This window comes from Protopterus annectens, chromosome 6.part0 (assembly GCF_019279795.1).
Source record: "Protopterus annectens isolate FY-2018-M chromosome 6.part0, PAN1.0, whole genome shotgun sequence".
Classification (NCBI taxonomy): Eukaryota; Metazoa; Chordata; order Ceratodontiformes; family Protopteridae; genus Protopterus; species Protopterus annectens.
The window spans coordinates 1718038608-1718061665 of NC_056737.1; the positions used below are offsets into that span (position 1 = coordinate 1718038608).

General features: G+C 37.9%; 1 protein-coding gene across 2 annotated transcripts in view; it reads left to right on the forward strand.

The window, feature by feature from the left end:
* Positions 1-23058, forward strand: part of ALS2 (alsin Rho guanine nucleotide exchange factor ALS2) — a 2167716-nt gene that overhangs the window by 686153 nt on the left and 1458505 nt on the right. For both annotated transcript variants that reach the window (XM_044075110.1, XM_044075111.1), the window contains exon 10: positions 7839-8010. In XM_044075110.1, coding sequence (XP_043931045.1) covers positions 7839-8010 — 172 coding nt within the window. The remainder of the gene's footprint in view (positions 1-7838; positions 8011-23058) is intronic.

Consider the following 23058-nt stretch of genomic DNA (forward strand, 5'->3'; position numbering starts at 1 on the left):
CAGGCACTGGCCCAAATGCTCCATAGCCCGTCTCAACAGACTTCTCCGACTCCACACCAGAGTTTGGGCGGGCTTCAGGACAGCGACTGTTTCGATGCGGGCCGATACATCCATCTCCTCCTTGAGACTTTCCTTGGAGGGATCTCTCCTTGGAGCCGACCATTCCTGTTTCTTGAGCGGGTGTGTTCAGGTCTCCTCTAGCTCCTCCCTCATCAGTGCCTGCAGAAGCGTCGTGCCAGCCTCTTCCGCTCACGCCCAGGGATCCATCCCCCCACGTTTCCGCACTGGGAATTCCCTCCTCTTCCGAGGTTTCTCCTGACCCTGCAGGTGAACCCCTCGGAAGAGGGGCGTAAGAGAAACACACAGACTCCCTGAGTCTACTACATCTGATACCGACTTAGATGAGTCGGAGGGTTCCCCATGGTCCCCTCTGAGGATGTCTCTTTTCAGACATCCTTGAGCTCCTCAAACAGACCTCCATTGACCCCTCCGAGGATGAGTCGGTATACCTGGAGGCTTTGGATCCCGACCCTCCACCTCCTGGGTGTCTCCGCCTTCGACCCACTCATGCAGGTAGTGGCTCGGAAGGCGTGGGCCAGATTCTGTGGAACCTGTCCCCAGGAGACCATCCAAATTGACAAACAGTTCCTGTCCAAAGGTGTCTCTGTGGATGCTATGGTGGTGGCGGCCACTAAGAAGGAACTGGCGGATCCTTCAGTACCTGTCCATCCTCCTAATAAGGATTCTAGGACCATGGACAGGTATGGAAAGCGGATGTTTTCTTCAGCGACCTTTGCAATGCGCTCGCTGAATTACCTTTGTCACTTCACCAGGCTGATATTCTCAAGGAACTGGGAGAAGTAGTCCAGGATCCTTCAGCTGCTGGGGCTCAGGAAAAGATTGCCTCTCAGCTAGCTATCCTGAATTCGATATCTAACTCCTCCATGCGGCTCATATCTTATGCGCACAGGTGTTGCTCTTAGGACCTCAGGTGAAGGATACTTTGACCAGATGTGAACAAGGCGGTAAAACTCTTTCTGCTCTAGACCATATCCCAAGGGTCAGAAGGGGAAGATAGTTCCGTAAAAAGCCAGGGGCTACTACGGACACCGTGGTCAGTTTACCCTAGAGGCAGAGGGGTAACAATAAATAGACGCGCCTAGAGGCAGGGGGTCCTCAGAACCAGGGCAACAGGGAGCCTCTTCCTGAGAAGCCCTTTCAGCATCCCTGAGGTGTTGCCCGACTGTCCACCCTTGGAGGCAGTCGGGGAAGAATTCGCTGTACCCAGTAGCCTGGCAATCCCTATCACACAATCCCTTCCAGACATCTCATTCAAAACTCCTGGGAAAAGAGCCATGCAGACCAAGTAGGATCCGGCTTCTACTCAAGATTCTTTTGGTCCCCGAGACCAATACTAGACCTAAGCAGACTAAACAAGTCTGTCAAAAGGCAAGATTCGGATGGTATCCATTCTGCCCTTTCTGGGCAAGGACAACTGGATGTGCTCGATAGACCTTCAGGATGCCAGTCATTACCAATTCAGAGCACTGCAGCCCCCAGAGTGTTCACCAAATGCATGGCGGTGGTCACAGCTCACCTGAGGCGTCGAGGATTCCAAGTGTTTCCTTATTTCAGGCATCAGCTTCTTGTCCAGAGACTACACCTTACAGCTTTGCAAGAGTCTAGGAATTTCGTGAATTTGAAAAATCCTCTGCTGCCTTGCCAATCTATCACCTTTATAGGTTAGATACTGTCAAAATGTTAGCCAGACTAACAAATCAAAGGATTCTGGACATCCAGAAATTTGTTCAGCTTCTGTTACAAAGCAACAAGGTCAAAGCCAGGTTTGTCTTGAAGGTTCTAGGCCTAATGGCTGCAGCCATTGTTCTTCTTCCACCTCCTGCAGTGGATGTTGTTCATCTGCCCATGAGACACGAGATCTTAGTGACACAGTCTTGCAGGGCTCATCTGATGGTGGGTATCTTCCCTCTTCTTCAACAGGGCCGACCATTTGTTCCCCTCCTCCAGTTGCCACAGTCACCACGGATGCCTCTCTGATCGGGTGGGGGCATTATCAGGGCAGGATGGTCCACGGGGCGGCAACCCCATAGAATACCACCTGCACATAAATGTCCTGGAGATGAGAGCAGTGCACTTTCTTCCCACAGGGACTATTGCAGTACAGACGGACAACATGTCCGTGGTCTGGTACATCAACAAACAGGGCGGAACCAGATCCTATCCCTTATGTCGAAGCTCTCAGACTTTGGCAATGGGCGATCTCTTCTCAGCGGTTTCTGATAGCAACGCACATCCCGGCAGGTCCAACCTATTGGCGGACAGGCTAAGCAGATCTATTCTGATGCCTCACGTCTCAATCAGTCTGTAGTGGATCAGATTTTTCTGAAGTGGGGCACCCCTGTGTTGATCTTTTTACTACCCCTCAAAACAGCAAGTGCCCAGATTACTTCACACTATTTCCTCTTCCAGGCCAACCCTTGAGAGACTCTCTAACCCAGGATTGGCCTCGGGACTTCTTTATGCTTTTCCTCCCTTTCCATTGATTCCACAAGTCATTCAGAAAGCCACCGTTTTGAGAGCCAAATTGATCCTCATTGCTCCATATTGGCCTCGACAAATTTGGTTTCCGTCTCTACATCATCACCTTCTGGTGCAGCCCTGGCATCTGGACCCAGTTCGGATCTTTTGATCCACCAGTCGGGTCAGCAGCACCGAGCCATTCATTCTCTCAACCTCACTGCTTGGTTGCTCCACTTCCTTCCCTAGCCAGGCTACCAATGATTTCTGACTCAGTCAGAGACATTTTAGTGTCTTCTTTCACTAGAACTGTTTATGCTCAAAATATTGATCCTTCACCTGTACATTCTGTTTTGGATTTCCTGGCGAGTTTTTCATTCAGGATCGTCATCATCTACAGTCCAAATTTAATGTTGGCTTGCAGGACAATAACATCATGTCTCATAGGTTATGCAAAGCCAAACCACCTGTGAAATATCCTCCTCCGCAATGGGATCTGAACTTAATGTTGGCATCCCTAATTCTACTCCCTTCGAACCGTCTTGCTATTGTTCTTTAAAGTTGTTGACATGGAAAACTATATTTTGCTGGCTGTTACTTCTGCAAGAAGAGTTTCTGAGATTCAGGCCCTCTGTATTCGTTCACCTTATCTGGTGTTTCATAAGGACAGGGTTTCGCCTAGGACTAACCCTTCCTTTCTTACCAATCTATTGATCTACCAGTTTTCTTTCCTAACTATTCTGACAGAGCTGAACAGAAGCTGCACTTTTGGATGTTCGACTAAACAACTTAGAAAATCAGACCAATTGTTTGTCTCCTATGCAGGAAGCAGGTTGGGTCTTCCAGTATCTAAAGTGACCTTATCTAGATGGTTGACTTCCACCATTTCCTATGTGTACTCTCTAAGGGCAAACAACTATCTTCTAAGCCGATACAGGTGCTAGGGACGCTGTCCCATCCAGAAGAAAGAATGAGAGATTGACAACTTAACATTTGTAGTTATGTACCTACCATAAACGCTCATGTTAGTTGTCTTCATCTCGGCTTCTTTCTCTAAGGCCACCCTCCTTCGCCCTGGCCTGGACAGATCTTGGAGAGTTCCTATTAGATTGCTTCCTCTGGAGCATTGTGATGAGGACTTCTGTTAGGAACCATGGTTCCTAATTATATTAGGATAAGTCTTTAGCAGGGTTAGTTAGCTGCCAAACGAGATCTGAGGTAGTTTGCATCATGGGATATAGGGTTGCCTCGAGCTGGTAAAGGGAGTCTCGAGCTAAGCTAGTGGAATGGAGCCGAGGAGGATCGGCGAACATCCAGCAAAAAGAGAAGGCGATGAAGACAACTTCTAATTATATCATCATGGTTTTAATAATTAGTAATATTTTTCATCAAAAACTTATTCCTGCAAGTCCCCCCACAGTGGGTAGAGTTGTCATTTTACAGCAAGAGGTTCTCCAATTTGATTGTTGTTTTGTGCACCTTCTTTTTGGGGTTTGCATGTCGTTGTGTTTGCATGGATTTCCTCAAGGGTTACCAGTTTCCTCCCATATTCTAAAGACATACAGTATACGGATTAGATAAATTGGCCATAGGTGCCCGTGCATGCGCATTTGTGTCATATAGAAGAACAATCGTAGTAGGGCTATCTAGCCAAAGGTGTGAATATTGGCTGTAGGTAATGGTCACTGGGGTGTGACGTCCTAAACCTAAGTGTAAAAATAGGAAAAAGGTGTTGTAGATAGAGAGATGGATGAATGGATATTAATGTATTTACACTATTGAGTATTCCTTGCATTTGTTTTCTTCACGTATTGCTATGCAGTAACCCTGCTAGTCTTCTGATTTTATAATTTGGCAGTGTAAAGTTGTTTCTTAAAGCATTAGTTAGCTGCTTGAATCCATTGAGAGCATAATGACTTGCAATTCAAACGATTTTTTTTTCTGTCTAGAGCAGTAGGGCCTTTTTAGCTTTCTTGCTTTCCTGCTGTGAGTATAGAACCAATGGCATCACTCAGTTCGAAGCTGTACATATGAAGAGGACATTATCTTTTTCTGAGACATTGAAGTGTGTAAATGTCAAAAAGTTAGTAAACTCTGAAGATGTTAGAGGGAGCTTAATGTTAAAAATCAAATTCCGTCCTTTCCCAAAACATTTTTTTGTCTCTCTGCCAGGGAGGATACTATGAGGGCTAGGTGTTCATCTAGTTGTGGAGGTGTGGTCCATGGAGATTAGCAGCCCTTAGATGTAACAGGTGAATGCATGGGTGGGGAATACCAAAGGCTAGGTTGTGAATGCAAAAATACCTTGACAGAAGCAGTCAGTGGCAGAAACCCCCCCCAGTCAGGATACCTTTAGGTTCTGTGGTAGCCTCAGCCTTAGAACAGAGATAGTCTTGTGTGGCAGTAGGAGATGACGCAGACCCAGCAGTGGTACCTGGAAAGAATGAAGAAGGGGAGCACCAAAATATTTTCTTTGAAGAGAAATAGTCATAGGGGAATAAAAATATTGTTTGAGGTGAAATAAGCTCATGCAGAAAAACAGGCTTGTGTTCCCCAGACATAAACACAAATGTACTGACATGAAGATGTTACAACTGACTTCAATCCAGTGTAGTGGAAAAAGACAAAGACATGCCAAATTTTCACTCCATTTTTGTTAGAGACATATATGTGCTGAGAAGATTGTGGAGCATCAGTCATTCATTCTTCAGTAGTTCGTCGTTGATTTTCAGGTTCATCTGAGATGCTCAACATTGCTGAACTCTGAGAAAGAGCCTGTCTTGGTTACATGACCGAGGACTATTATACAGCCTACACTCTGGTCTAGAAACTGTGAACTGTGACATTTCATCTTGATTCCAGAGCCATAGCCATCAACAGAGGCAAGGAGATCCATTTGTAGTGAAGAAGAGATTTGCCTAGGAAAGGAACCAGCTAAGTTTTGCCTGCAATTGAACTGGCTAGAGCTCCCTTACTACCTTATGTACTCACAACTCAAAACAGTCTACTACTTAATTCATTTCCCTGAAAAATGCTCATCTTTGAAAAATATGCTCCAACCATTCTCCAGTTATAGATTACTAAGGTCAAGTAACAAATCTCTCCTCTCTCTATCTAGAACAAGCAGTACAGCTGGGGACTCTCTATACTTCTACTTGTTGTTGTGTCTTAAGGCTTTTCCCGGTTAGGGGTCGCCACAGCGGAACTCCGGTCCGCTAATGATTGGTAGTTAATTTTTACGTGCCGAGTTACCAGCCCTGACGCACAACCTTCAACGAAGGTACGCTCATTCACACACATCTCTTTGCAGCCATTCTGGAGGTACACAGTTTTATTATGTAAGCACTTGCACAGTATTAATACACAGACAGGCAAACACGTGCAAGTGTCCATGTAATTCAGTGGCATTCACATCAAAAGAGTTTTCTGCAAAAAAAAAAATATATTGCATCTCTATTCCACTGCTAATAAAATAGACAGTTGCAACACGTACATTCAACGTACTAGTAAAACACTATCTAAGCAAAAATTGACTCTGCTCATGCTCCTCTCCTGATTAAAGTAAAATCTGTGGTTCCAAATAGTCATCTTTTCCACTTCTTCTTTTTCTCCATCAGGCCAGAAAGGTTCTCACTAGACCACAAGGAGTAACATTGTTTACATAAATGAAATCAGTCGCTGACTGTTAAGTGTCGACACTCGATCTCTCCTCTTCAATTTGAGCAACCAGTATCTGTGTCCCACGCCCGTCACAGTTTCACTACTCTCTCCTCATTTATACAAAACTAATAGTCCTTATAGCAGTCCATGCATCTCCCAACTGTTTTTACTTTCCAAATTACTTTACATCTCACTCTTAACTATAATTATGCATTCATTGTTGCTGTGCCGTGTCATCATACTATATTATGTTAACATCCACCTTCCCCACTTTCTAATATTTCCATAGTTAAGCTGTCTAAATTTAATTATTTTCATTGCTAGAAATTGCAGGTATCATTATGTATCTTTTTCAGTGTTATTGTCTACTATATACAAACCTGTGCCTATTTCAAATGAGTTATCAACACTGTATTTATCCATGCAAGCTATGTACATGTTCTGTTTCTAAATGACGTTTATGTAAGCTACTGTAATACTTTCTCTCATTAATGTACACTTCCCTGTATTTAGTATTCCTTTTGATGTTACCCAACTGTATTTTACATGTGTGTTAAAACTGGTGTTAAATGTGAAGCTTTTTTGCCCCCGAGCCTGTGCTGAAAAAGGGTTTTATCCCAGTTGGACTTGATAGATTGATAAAATAAATTGAACTTTTGCCTAAAGAGGAGCCAATATGGATCTTCATGCAGCCATTTCAGTTTAGTGGACACTATTCTGAACTGTTTCTGCAGTGCTCATGGATCAAAAACCCTTAAAACACTACCAACCCAGAAGGATTTAAGGAACTAGAACAGAGACCGAACCTTTACCCCAAAGGCTGTTTCCTACTCAGAAAGTTCTGCATATAAAAGAACCTTTTTTGGACATACAGATGGTATTTGCCCTTCCTGTCCTTTGTTCCAGAGTAAAGTAATGCAAGTGACTTTTTCCTACCTTGTTAATGCTGTACAACACTTAATTATTGTATATTCACTGTTATGGTAACGTAATATTTTAATAGTGTAATAAATTGTATCTAATAGCCTGGCGATGCTAGCTGTTTTAATGCTTAACTTAATCTAAATGTAGAATAATACATTTGGAAATGGGAAGATGTCCCGAGTCAACTGTTTTTGCCTCAGTATCTGCTACTAAGACTACACCAAATGCATAGCTAATAGTATATAATATTCTATCCGTACTTGTTTCTCTGACAAGTAGAGCAAATCCCATTTGAAAAGGGGATCATGTCGGGTAAAGAAACAGAAGAATGGGGGAATGAAATATTCATTGGTGACCATAAGTGTGATAGTTAGCAGGAGGGAGAGTCAAAACATAATTGAATTGAATAGGTACATATTGAGTAGTACTAGTAGTATGTCTTGTGCTTATCCTTGTAAATTCTATTCATTTAAACTCTTTGCATCTCCTTCAGCTGTGGCTTGGAGGTGGATGAGTCTTCCAGCCTTTTCTGGCATTGATAAAATCAGTGGCATCATTTAGCAGTATACCACACCTTTTAGCTGGCTCAAGTTCTTCACAGTGCACTTTACTGAAAGTAGATTTTTATGTTGTTTTGCTTGTCATATGTTGAAATGATAATTTATATACCTTACCAGATTAGGTTTTGACATTTTTATTTCTTTGCTTTGTTCCAGTTTGATTATGTCAGTAAAGTGATTGCAGGGGGTCAGTGCTGCCTTGCTGTGGTGGATAAGAATGTCATGGGCTACATTGCGAGCCTTCATGAGCTGTCATCATCAGAAAGAAAATTCTATGTGAAGTTGAGCAACATCAAAAGCCAGATCCTTCGTCCTCTGCTGAGCCTTGGTAAGAGCACAGATTAATATATGTGCCACCTCAAAGACCTTGTAAATAACTGTACTTGTTATGTTTTTGTTTATTTATTTGCATTTCATTACCGGGAAGGGGAGAAAACCTCCAAAGACATATTTAGTGAGAGAAAAAAACATACAAAGGGACTATAGCAGCGCCTTGTGAGGTCAAGCAATATCTGAAGTATAGCCATTACCGATTCAACATAGACTAGCATCTAGGTATGTGTGATAAGTAGCAGTTGTCAAATTAGGAAAAAGTAAAAAAAAATAAGAGTGAGTGCCATGAAGCAGGAAGTAGTTGGGGTAAGCGAGTTGTAGAAAAGTGGGAGTAGGAGTAGAAGAAAAGAAAGACAACTCAAGATTTACATATTGACGGAGATCCAAAAGTAGAAAATGTGTAAAAATGTAGACTGAGTGTATACAAGTAGGTGAGGGAGACTCATTGTTAATCTGCTTGATCAAGGTTAGCGAAAATAAGAGAGTAAGGATTCACAGCAACAGTTATGAAAAGAGCAAATTTCTGGAGTTACTAATGAGAGGAGAAACTTAGGTTTGAGAAAAGAGTGTGTGTGTGCGTGTGTGTCTGTGATATTTTGAAACTGTTTGAAGTCCGAGGTTGTCGTGAGAGAGCAGATGGAATGTGGATCCAGCTTTTGGCCGGTACCACTTTATTATTGAGAATAAGAAAGAAAATTTGGATGGTTATTGCAAAATAGAGTGGACTGCTTTCAGCTGGGTGTATTGAAGATAGGTGGGGAATTACGTTCAGATGTTTTTATGTAGAGCAATGCATTGAATTCTGCTAGGGAGATTGGAGGCAAATTTTGCTGTTTTGTTGTAGAATTGCTCCATTTCTTTGTTTAGTATGAATGTTATGTGGAGTGGGTCACCATAGAGTAGACTGGATAGGAGGTCACCATTAGCTGTAGCCTATTGGGCTTGTTCTGAGAAATAGGTTTTGATTCTGTATAAGGCACTTAGTTTTCGATTTTTTTAATGACATCGGCTATATGGATGTCCACTTTTAATTTACCCAGCTCTTCAAAAAAGCAGTTTATTGTATTATTACAGCCAGATTATCCCCACCCCACTCTTTCATTGAGCATTGAAGAGCATGGAAAAAAAAAACACTTCCCTGTACTGGTGGTCTAGTGCCATGAGCCAGCATCCCACCCCCCTCAGCTCTTCAAATGACAAGGAAAAAAAAAAACTTAACGATTGCTACACTGGCTTGTTACAGTTAGCAGGAGTGAAAAAACACTTCACTGTATTAAGCTAATCGGTTATTACAGTTGGATCTATCCCTCCCCAAACGTTTCCATTGAGCAAAAAAAATATGTTCTAGCACAGCAACTGACCGGATCCGCTGGCCCTAGTCATTCAAGTACCATTTCTATGCCCCGTCCCGACCCGCCTTCAACACATTTTATTAAAAAATTGTATTAAAAAATGTGTGTGTGTGTGTGTGTGTGTGTGTGTGTGTGTGTATATATATATATATATATATCTACATCTACACACATACACACACACACACACACACACACACACACACACATATATATATATATATATATATATATATATATATATAGATATATATGTGTATATATATATATATGTGTGTGTGTGTGTATATATATATATATATATATATATATATATATATATATATATACACACACACACACATATATATATATATATATATATATATATATATATATATATATATACACACACACACACACACACATATATCTATATGTATGTATGTATATATATATATATATATATATATATATATATATATATATATATATATAAAATGTTGTTGTCTTTCGGCTTTTCCCAGTTATTTGCTTTTATATTGTAGCGAACAGTTGCTACAGTTTATACATTGCTTTCATAGAGTGATACAGCACTCAGGTTTGATCACAAATGCAATGAGATTGGCTGATTGTGCCTCCCCCCCCACAACACTTTGTACCTGTGGACAGTTGCCCCTCTCTCCCCACTCTATCTGCGTTGCTGATGACAGAACTTGGTCTAAATAGGAAGAGCATGACTTGAGTCTTTTCATCATTGAGCATTCGGTCATGTAGTTGTAGCCATAGTTTGATTAAGGAGGTATGGTTTCTGGCTTTTGGCTTGCAGTTCAGTAATGGATGGGGTATAGGAAACAAGGGTGAAGTTGTCTGTATATTAAAGAAGTGAGGAGAGGCCAGAACGGAATGCAGATAATGGACTAATTAAACAATTGAGCCCAATATAGAGCCTTGAGGGGCACCAGTGCTAACAGGGAGGAAAGAAGGATGAGTGTGCTATTTAATAAAGTGTATTCTGTTACTTAGGTAGCAAGTGGTGACTTTATGGAGTCCTTTAGAATCAGAGATGGTGTCAAATGCCTTTGTGAGATCTAGAAAGGTGTGACAGAAACCAAAAGATTATTGTTATGGTGTAGGTTGACTGTATTTAGAAAATATACCAAGGTAGTTGTGCTGTAGGTAGGAAAAATCCATGCTGGAAGCTAGAAAGTAAGTTGTGGTTTAAAAAATACTGCAGCAGTTGTGAGTGAACACACCTTTACAATATCTTTCATAATGAGGTAGTATGGCAGTTGGTCTGAAATTACAGACTGTTAGATCAGCAAACCTTATGTAGACGTAATATGTAACTTTGCTCCCAGGTTTTAGTATCATGGGATTCACTTACGGGATCTACTTATGAGTATGGAGTCTGGGACTGCTAGGACATCTGTGGCTAGTTTAATGAATTTTGTTGGATGATTGTTGCTATAGTGGTTGGTTACTGCTTGAGGAACAATATTTTGATGGTTGCGGTTGAACTAGGTTGTAGTGAGAAAGTCATAGATTCAGTGGGGCAGGAGTGAAATTGAGTAAAGGGGTTATACTCAATTGTCTTGAAGGAGGGAAGCAGCTATCTTGATTAAGTTGGAGTTAAGAGCAGGGCTGTGTTTTAGTCAGTCTGTGGTTATAAGGTTAGGCTGTGGTGATTTGCGAGTATTTAAGAGATGGTTAACTGATGCCCCGTAAGTGTCTGAGTTTGTTGTTTGGTTATCTTATAAGGTAAAACAGAGGGTTTTTTCTCCTTTTTTTGCACTTGATTTCATAGAGTACTGTAATATTGTAAGACATGAGGTGTCCTGTTCTGGTACCACTGCTTTCCTTTCTCCATATCCATATAGTTAACAAAGGTGCAGGGTTGGTTCTGATGTGGTTTCTTTTTATGGGTATTAGACATTTAGAATATCTAAGAAAATTGTGGTAAAGGTTTCTGTTGCTTCATCTAGGATGAGATGTTTAGCCAGTGTCAGTTTGTGATTGAATGCATTAGTGAAAGAGTTAATGCAGAAATTAGTTAGGTTGTAGACTGTATAAATAGCATAAGCTGAGTGATGGTCACTAATGTTATCAAATTACTTGCCGGATTGGAAGATTTTTTTTTTTTTTGTGGGTTACAAGAATCCATTTCAGGTTTGAGAAAGAATATGAATTTTTGTAAGCGTGTGTTGAGGCTTCAGCAGGTTGTGTGTAGTTGTGCAGGTTCAGTGAATGAGTGCTACAGGAACTGTTAATGGCTGCCCAGTTAACACTGATATCACCAAGTATGACTTTTTTTAGATTATATATATAAAATCTGTGTGTGTATATACATATGTGTGCATAGATATATATATATAGATATATATATATATATATATGCATCTGTGTGTGTGTATATATATATATATATATATATATATATATATATATATATATATATATATATATATGTGTGTGTATATATATATATATATATATATATATATATATGTATATATGTGTATATATAGTGTGTGTGTGTGTGTGTGTGTGTGTATATATATATATATATATATATATATATATGCGTGTCTTTGTATATAGATGTATATATAATATATATGTGTGTATAGATGCATATATGTGTCTTTGTGTATGTGTGTGTGTGTAAATATATATATGTATATATATATATATATAATGTGTCTGTGTGTATGTATGTATATGTATATATATATATATGTGTGTGTGTGTGTGTGTATATATATATATATATATATATATATATGTGTGTGTGTTTATGCAGATATATATATATATATATATATATATATATATATATATATATATATATATATTCACTTTATATCCTTGAAATACTGAAATTTCGAAGCTATAAAGTCGAAACTTTAAAACCACGAAAACACAGAACCACAAAATTCTAAATCTCGCACACCGGAAATTTTGAATTTCGCACTTCTAACGCAAACCATCCTCCCCACACATAAACACACGCTCTCTACTACTTAAACTCCAAGGTTGCACTACACAAAAACACACACACCACAACACCACCACACAAGCTACATTATGTTTGCACACACACATCACAGCAACAAAACACACTAACACACACCACAGCCCTTACACAAAACCCTTGACAGGCACACACACCTAACTGAATCCGTAACCACAACGGAACCTCAGAAGAGCAAAATTCAAAACCTCCAGTATATGAGGTTTGGAATTTTGCGCTTCTGAGCTTTTACTCTTTTCAGGATTCCACTTTATGGACTCGAAATACTGAATTTCGACATTTCAGTATTTCGAGCTTCCAAAGTGAATCCATAAATATATATATATATATATATATATATATATATATATATATATATATGTCTATAATCATAAAAAAGAGGCAAATAGGTATGCAACAAACACCACGAAGCAGATCCAAGGTACCAAGGAGTCCAAACCAGCCTGCAGAGTCCATAAACCGATTTTAATAAAGAATAAAACACATGAACGCAGCCTCATAAAACATCCGTTTTCATTTTAAAACTTCATCAGATGTGGTTCTAACAGTCAAACTCAGGGTTATACAACATTCTGACATGCAAATTGACCAATACAAAAAGACAAATTGTTAAGACATCATCATCATAAAACTCATAAATATTCATCATAAACCATGTTAAAAGGACTAAAAAACTTCTTAAAATCAAGTTAAAAATGCTAAACTACATTTAAAAATATCAATATTATAAACTATCTAAAAATGAAGCTCATTTCTCCAAAAAAAAGTTTAACTAAATGCTTAATATTTTACTTTAAAAGCTGTATGAATGAACATGTATATTATGTAAAATACCAGACTCAGCAGCAGTGAGTGAATAAAGTATGAAAAGTAATAATTTGGCGCCCTCATGTGGACAAAGTGTAAATCACAGACAAAAGTATATGTATATACAAAATACACATACCACAAATTAACTGTGAAATATGGGTTTGTTAATGAACATTTTCATAACTTAGCTGCCCTTAATTTTAAGAGGGGAACAACGGATACACTTTCATTTAATCCTAGTGGAATGGTAGCCTGTAGAGTGATCTGCTACCAAAGTTCTCTGTATTCCACTCTCTCTTCCCATTGTCCCCCTCTTGCTTCTTTCTTGATTCCTTCCAAGACAAAAAATATGAATCTAGCATTCATACAAACTAAGGAATGTTTATAAAGGGCATTAGTTTCCTTTTTATTTGATATGTCATAATAATGTTCGTATATACGCCTTTTTAATTTACGTTCCGTCTTACCCACATAAAAGGATTGACATTTTTCACATAAGGCTAAATATACCAGTCCACTGGATTCACAGTTAAAATAATCATTGCTAGTTAGTCATGTTTCTACTGTTTAAAAATATTTCTGCACCATTGCTTATATAATTACATTGTATACACCATCCACATTTATAGGTGCCAAGCTTTTCTCTAAAATTGTTTTGCTTCTTATTTTATAAAACATTTTTCAAATTATGACAGTTCTTATACACAAACCTCAACTCCATTTTTGATATTTTTTCTAAATCTGTGAGGCTAATGAACTTTTTCCATTCTGCGCTAATAATGTTCCTGATTATACCAGTACTAGCATTGTACTGTAATACCATGGCTTTGTTATACTCATCATTCTAGTAATTCTCCTTCTCAGCACATACCCCAGGTAGCAGACCCAAAATGGGTTTAAATTTGTCTTGCCTACCGTCCTGTACATGTTTCTCATAGCATCATCATGTGTGTGTGTGTGTGTGTGTGTGTGTGTGTGTGTGTGTGTGTGTGTGTGTATATATATATATATATATATATATATATATATATATATATATATATATATATATATATGCGTGTGTGTGTGTATTTAATATATATATATATATGTGTGTGTGTGTGTGTGTGTATATATATATATATATATATATATATATATATATATATATATATATATATAGAGAGAGAGAGAGAGAGATAGTTATATGTATCTTCGTATGTATATATACACACACAAATGCGCACACCTAAGATTTAAACTTGGGAATGTCATAGGTGTATCGTTCAATGTGTAAGGAGCCCAGGTATAAGATAGCCATCCATCCCCGTTTTGACTGTGAGATCTAGTTGAAGTATGTTATAGCCATGTGGTGTAATTTCAGTGTCTTTAATTTTTTTTTTTTTTTTGTTCTTTTTTTACTCAGATGTAGATAAGGACAATGTCCATTGCATGTTGTGCACACTGGAATGTAGATCTGTTATTTTGTTGCAGGCACTTTGTGTATTTAAGTGAAAGAATTTTAAGGTGGAGTTGTTGGAGATTGAGGTGTTGTGGTATATTCAGTAAGGCTTGAGTTTTGGGTTTAAGTTGTGGGAAAGATGAATCCATGTGAGATACTGGAAAGGTGGAAGGGCTGGGATTTGGATGAATGTTTCCAGATGTTTGAAGTTTAGAGAGTAACAATGGCATCTGGAGGTTAAGAAGCTTGGATTTGCCAAGGAGGGCGGCCACGGTGGTGCAGCGGTTAGCGTTGTCACCTCACAGCAAGATTATCTCTGGTTCACTCCTCAGCTGGGGTGCCTTCTGTGTGGAGTCTGCATGTCCTCCATGTGGTCACGTGGGTTTCCTCACGGTGCTTCGGTGTCCTCCCACATCCCAAAGTCATGCTGTAGGTGGATTTGACACTCTAAATTGGCCCTAGGCGTGAGTGCGTGTGTGTGCCTTCTGTGGAAGGTTGGGTGCCGGGCTGGCAACTTGACACCGTAAAACTCGACTGCCAGTCATGAGCGGACAGGTGATCTGCTGTGGCGACCCCTAACCGGGAAAAAGCCGGAAGAAGAAGGTAGCAGGCAGGGTTACAGTCTTTCTGGATTTGGTAGATGATACTTGTTAAAGAAGTGTATTGAAGAGGTAGAAATAGCTCAGAAGATGTGCAGACTGACTGTGATGTGTACATGTGATGTGAAGTTGTGTGTATGTGCGTGAAATTTGAGTTAGGTAGGCTTGTGTGTTATGAGGTAGATTGTGCCAGTGTAAGTTGCAAAGAAATAATTTCACAAGGTGAGCATGTTGAAATGTCAGAAACAGTAAAGGTGAATGAAATTAGAATGTAGATTTTTGGGGATTAGTGATCAGTGTTAGTATGAAAGGTGGCAAGTGGGTTTGAGGGAAGCAAACTTGCTTCACAGACCTGCATGTTTTATACTTACTGAGTAATGTTTATGTACCTTTAAAGGAGATTAAGGCACTGTAGCATATGTCAGATGTAAATAATTTGCTGCAAATTATTTTTTTTAAATGTACCTGGATTATAAGTGTAAAATTAGTTTTGTTTTACCGTTTCTCTCACCAGCTGAAGGAATTGTTTTTTGACTTTGTAAAATTCTGCCCTGTGCATAGTGTTACATTGACATGAGCACACGCAGGAAGTGGAGATGCATTCTTTATACAGTGGATATAAAAAGTGTACACACCCCTGTTAAAATGCCAGGTTTTTGTGATAAAAAAATTGAGAGCACAATAAATCATTTCAGGAAACTGCCAAGAGACCCACAGCAACACTGAAGGAGCTGCAGGAATTTCTGACAAGTACTGGTTGTGTACTACATGTGACAACAGTTCCCCATATTCTCCATATGTCTGGAATATGGGATAGGGTTGCAAGATAGAAGCCTTTTCTTACACAAAAAAACATCCAGGCCTGGCTAAAATCTGCAAAACAATAAATCAAGACTCTCAAAAGCATGTGGGAAAATGTGTTATGGTCTGAGGAGTTCAAGGTTGAACTTTTTGGCCACAATTCCAAAAGGTACGTGTGGCACAAAAACAACACTTTGCATCACCAAAAGAACACCATCCTCACAGTGAAGCATGGTGGTGTCAGTATCATGCTTTGTGGTTGCTTTTCTTTAGCTGGAACTGGGGCTTTAGTCAAGGTGGAGGGAATTATGAACATTTCCAAATACCAGTCACTTTGCGGTCCGAAATCTTCAGGGTTCTGCTAGAAAGCTGAAGATGAAATATAATTTCAACTTTCAACACGACAATGACCCCAAGCATACATCCAAATCAACAGTAGAATGGCTTTACTGGAAGAAAATTCAAGTATTGGAATGGCCCAGCCAGAGCCAGGACCGAAATCCAATAGAAAATCTGTGGGGTGACCTGAAGAGGGCTGTGCACAAGAGATGCCCTCCCAATCTGACAGATATGGAGTGCTTTTGCAAGGAAGAGTTTGCAAATATTGCCAAGTCAAGATGTGCCATGCTTAATGAGTCCTACCCAAGAAGACTGAATGCTGTAATTAAATCAAAAGGTGCTTCAACAGAGTATTAGTTTAAGGGTGTGCACGCTTATGGAAACAGCTTATTGTACGTTTTTTATTTTTTATATTTTTCCCCTAACATATTTGTTTTACAATTGAATTGTACAGGTTATAGGTCACATTAAAGGTGGGAAAAGTTTTGAAATTATTTATTGTGGTCTCATCTTTTTATATCAGAGAAACTTGGCATTTTAACAGGGGTGTGTACACTCTTTATATCCACTGTATGGGATGCTGTAAAAACATATCTGTTTGGTAGAATCACTAATTGCCTATCAAATAAGAAAAAACAATGGAACAAAGATTTGCATGAAATACAGGGAAAACTTGATAAGTTGAATTTAGAAAACCAGAAGAATAAAAATAATAACTTAGAAGAGATCAATAAGCTAAATGGCAAATACTTGGGAATTTTAACTCATAAAACCAAAATCAATCATGAGAAGTTTAAGATAATTAACTTTTCTTCCAACCCAAAGTCTTAGCACAGTCTAGCCACCAAAACATACTCAGTAAGTCCAGTCACATAAAATAAATCTATTCACATACTAAGTTAAAGTAACAGAAATAGAAAATATTGTAAAGGAATTCAGAGATTATTACAGTGAAATTAATCAAAATAATTTACTAATAGATCCAAAGGAAACAAAACATTTATCTGAAAAAAATGTAAAAACTAGACTGTCAAATGACCAAATGAAATTAATTGTCAAACCAATTTCTCTGCCTGATCTTCGAACCCAATTTCTAAATTGAAGCCTAATAAAGCAACAGGTATTTATGGAATTATATCTGAAATTTGCAATCTGTTACCTAAAGAAGCCCTACACATATCACATAAGTTTTTTTCTATAGTTAAGGACTTAACTAAAGTTCCTCCTCCTTGGAAATGTACCTTTATCTCTCCAGTTTTAAAAACGGACAAGGAGCATACTTAAGGGTCTATATCAGTTCACCAAAACGGCTGAAGTTCGAACACCATATGTTCAAACTTCTAACCACGAACTCCAAAAACATCTAAGTTTTAGAACAGCGATTTTTTTTCCCAGGGGAAAAAAAAATCGCTCTTCAAGAAACACAACTCAAGCACACCAAAAAAACAGCAATCCACACACAAACACTTAAAATCCTACATCTAACCCTACACTAAACTGTACATACACTACTGTCTATCCACTTACCTTAACCCAAACCCTAACCCTAAGATCCACCTGCACCCTAACCCTAACTCACCTAACCCGCGCCTTAACCCTAACGTCCACACTATCGTACACTTACCTGAACCCGACCCGTAACTTCCCACCATAGTCCTGATAATCGCGAAGCCGCAGAAATGGCCCACCAAATTCTTTCCCTGGGAAAGAATTCGGTGTTCCACGGCTTCGCGATAATTAGTGTTCGAACTTCACAGTTCGAACATTTGGTGTTCGATCGTCAGCCGTTTCGACGGACTGCTATAGACCCCCTACTTAATGCTCTTCATACAGACCCATTTCACTTCTAAATGTAAATATACGCTGTTCATGGCAATTCATGCTGATAGACTAAAACTCATTCCACCGTCTATGATTGATGATCACACTTGGTTTATTTTAAATAGAAACACCTATGATGATAAAGAATAATTACAATAATCGACTATACAAATAACACAAATGAGAACTTAACAGTAATGAGTCTTGATATAAATAGTGCTTTTGACTCTGTCAACTGTAAATATCTTTTGCTAGTTCTAGAAGAATGCAAGTTTTCTTTTAACTTTGCACATCTTATTAATCTTCCCTGTACAGATTGCTTTGCATATGTCAAAATAGGTACTTTCACATCTGATTCTTTACAAGTATTAAAAGTAACTAAACAATGATATCCTCTTTAACCTCTGCTTTTTACCCTAGTTATGGAACCTTTTGCTTATTTTATTAGATGAAATACAGGTATAAAATGTATTAAAATAACAGACAATTCAAGTTCTAAAATTCAGTTGTTTGCAGATGACATCTTATTGGCACTGAGTGATGATGATAAATCTATATGTGCAACTTTTTTAGGAATGGAACTATTTCAAAGAAAATATCTTCAACATTTAATGATAAACATTTTACCGATAAACATAAATAAGAATAAAGTCCCAAATAACTTCCGTAAATATATTGTTAAAGAAATGAAAATGAATTACTTGGGAATAACCATAATGGATAATGTTAAAGATATAGTAAATTATAATTATACTAATTGTATAAAGAAGATAAAAAATATAATGCAAAAATGGAATATCTTTACAATAGAAGAAAAGAGAGGCTATTGTCAATATGATTATATTGCCAATGATCTTATTCAGTCATTCACATTGCCGCCTATGAAAACTTGTATTAAAGATTTTAACACATTTTGAAGTTAGTTTCCCTGACAAACCAAGAATTGTGTTAAGTCATCATGTAAGAGACGAGGTAGACTGAATAGGACTACCAGACAATAGAATGTTATTCATTATCCTCTGTTATGAAAACAATACATCTTTGGATCAACAACAATTATACAGCTAGTTGGAAAGAATTTTTAGGAAACCTTTTTATGCATTCTAAGTGTAATAGATATACTAATAATTATCTTATGTTAATAATAGTTTATTTTTGATTATTAAAGGATTATATTATAAAGAAAGTCACCAAACAAGTGAGTCTTAATTCATTTTGACTATATTAAATACTTTTAGAAATTTTATACATTGAAATCTGGCTTATAAAGCATGGATTTTCCTTGCATTTCCTATAGCATATACTCAAAGTAATTTCCTTACTTCAAATTTAGAAATAATGATTACCTTTAACTGACACCAGTACAACAGATTCTTCTCTTTAATGAAAGACAAAGAGCTACACACAGTAGATTATTTTAGGAATAAATATGATTTGGATAAAGATATGCGGTTAGAAAGAGTATATACAGAAGGGGAAATGAAGTCAATACAACCAATGTTAAGGGATCATGTCCCAAAATTGATTGAATGTGTCATATTTTTATTGCAACAAAGTTCCTTGGTCTCTTGTCCAAATTGTTTAAAATGATAGAGGGAAACCAAAGCATGTAATGATACATACTGGAACTATTTTACCCAAATCAGTAACAGACCACCAAGTGAAGAAGACAAAAAAATATTTTGATTATCATCTAAACATACTACTCCATCTCTTAGATGGCATTTGTTTACATGGCAGTTTGTACATAGGTCCTTCATCACCCCTCATAAAATTGAATTGATATACAAGAATAAGCAACTTTGTTGGATATGCAAGAAAAAACTTAAAGCAGATTGGCAACATGTGTTCTTTGACTGTACTGTCTTGATTCCTTTTTGGAATAATATTTTTTACAAGTATTTTTGGAGACATATTTATTTTATCTAAATCATTAATTCTTTTTAATACCTCTATTCCCGTTAAAAAAAAACAAAATATGACATATTGTGGACTGTACTGACCTACTCTCTCATTTAAAGAATTTATAAGTTTAGCAACTGAAGTAACTCATCAAAAAATTATTATAATCAGGTCGAGAATGAACAGAATTACCTCTTGCATCAGTGTATGTACAAAATTTAAAGAACTGCTGATAAGCAAAAAAAAAAAAAAAAACATTCTGGAATTGAGCAGACATGCAACAACAGGAATGATTATAAGGCTGAATGACACTCTTTTAAATAGTTATTTCCTTTGTTTCTGTATTTATAAGATTTTTTTTCTTATTTTTAAATATGTATGTACATTTTTTATTACAAATTTTGTAGTGATTATGTCGTATGAAAACTTAATAAAAACATTTTCAAAAAATGTCCAGAAGTACTTACTAAGCTTCAAAGTGGAGATTTTATTCAGGTATTACATTTAAACACATCTTTATTTGTTCAGCATGAAATAAAATTAAAGATGTTATATTGCATTTTAAAAACAGTGACTCCAAAACAGAGTTACAAATGTTAAATTCTTCTTTAAACTCAAACTTGTTGAGTATTCATATTTTCTGACTGATGTTCATTTTTTGATAACATGCTTGTGTTTTTAATGAATAAGCTCCTAAAAACCTAAACACAGTAAACAGTTTCCTAGTTGAATTTTACTTATACCTATCTTTAGACTTACGTTTTTTTTATATCACATTCTAACCATCTAACCTAATTGTATTTTAGCAGGGATTCATGTATTCTAGTAGTAGCAGTAATTTTGAATGCATGAACCTATGTAATGTTTTTTTTTTATGTAGAGTTTATAAAGCAGAGCCAGGCCATAGACCAGTTCCCACCATTATAGGGCACACCCTGCCTGCAGGAGGGTAAAACAAGTCAAGCCCATTATGGACACCCATCCAATCATCAGCTTGCTTTAAAAATTTGTGTCTTTTGGCTTTTCCTGGTTAGGGGTCGCCACAGCGGAACTCCGGTCCACTAATGATTGGCAGTAGATTTTTACGTGCTGGCTTGCCGGGCCTAACGCACAACCTTCACCGAAGAAACTCCCATTCACGCATGTTGCCACACAGAAGACGCTCTGAGAATCGAATGGGCAACATCTAACTGTGAGGCGACAACGCTACCACATTACCACCACCGCAGCTTTAGTTTGCTTTAAAAATGAAGAATGATATTGCTGTGTTTTGCATGTAATGGAAAATTATTTCAAAGATAGGATGGGAAGCATTGAGTAGTAATTATGCCCCTCCAGTGTATTTTTATTTTTTGATGGAGTATTTTTATTTTTATTTTATCTATTTATAGTTTTTGGGTATAATTAGTCTGATCGGTGCAAAGTGTAGAGGAATTTCTCTCTTAACATGAATGAAATATCTTTAGTTATTGGGCTAAGTAGGATTTTCTGACCACTGTTTCCACGTAGTGGTCGAAGGATAAGAGGTTTACAAATGTGCTGAAATGTCTGACTATATCAGTCTGAAGTAGGATACTGTCTATATTGTTAAGTTGCTTTGGAGATTTGTTTACCAAAGGTGTCAGTGATTTGCATTTAATTTAAGCCAGTTTCAAGCGCACAACTGATTGATAATGTGTTACTTGATCAAGGGTTAAACCATACTAGACATGTAATGAGCGACAACAACCAGTTTTCAAGTTTCAGCCGATTTAGTTAGCCGTATGTCTGGGTAAATGTTTTTCAGATCTGAGAAGCAGTTGTCAAACCATAGAGTCCCAGTACTGAGCTTTGAGGAATGTTACTAGTCCCAAAATTTAGAGTTTTTGCTGCGATGAGTTAAAGTACTGTAAAGGAGAAGATAACTGATTTGTGATCATATTTGATCAGAAATGAGGTTACTGTAGTGGTAGTGCCATTAGATGCAATGTTAGTGAGAATGAGGGCAAAGAGATTTTGACCCTCTAGTTGGTTTGTTAATGGTTTGTACAAGGGTGTTAGAACTCGCCAAGTCTAGGAATTTTGGGGTATACCTATCCTCTGAGGTATAGGTGCTTCACTTAGTAAATGGCTAATTAAAATCTCACATGAAAACAGTATTTTTATTTGAGTAGTTCAGTAAACACTTTTAGAAATCTTGTGATCCTCTGGAGACAGGTGAGCTGTGTCAGGATTTGAATGAGTGCATATGGCAAATGTTGGGTCACAGGGAGTTTGTTTAGAGATAATCGGGTTTCTAAAATACTGATAACTACCTGTCTGTTTCCAATAGGTCTGATTGCATGCCAGACACTTAAACCTGGTTAATGGAGTGCTGCCTTTACATTGAAACCAAGTCTGTGTTACAGGACAGATTTAGATGTATTCAAGTTGCAAGAGGCACTCAAATATGTGGCATTTTATAGCCAAGATTTCTGGCACTGAGCAGAATAAACCTGATGTGGTCTAGGTCAGAATTTGCTGCAAATGGTTTTTACTTTGGAATGTCTAGAATGTGGACTTTGCTTAAAAAAAAGCATTGTGGGGGCAGCAAGTGCTTTAGCCAGTATGCAGAATCTGTAGAACAAAGGGTGCAGGCCATCCTTAAAGTAGTAAGATGGGTTGTTGAGCAGTTCATCTCAGACTTGACACATACTGGATCCTTCTAGTATGACACCAGTCAACCAGATTAGTTGTTATAGCCTCTTACCTTCTTTGTATATCTCAGCTGTGCACCCAGCATCGTACCGGGTGAAGGTAGAATTCTACTCTGGGCCAGAGATTTACCAAGGTCTAGTATATCTTGCTGCATGTCTGTGATGAGCATCTCTCATCATTCATAACTACATAAACCACCACCAAGATATATGGGACAAGAGAAAGAAGCTCAAGCTTTTTGTAAACTGGCTGGATGTATTGTATGTCTGGCAGGATAGATCCAGTTTGT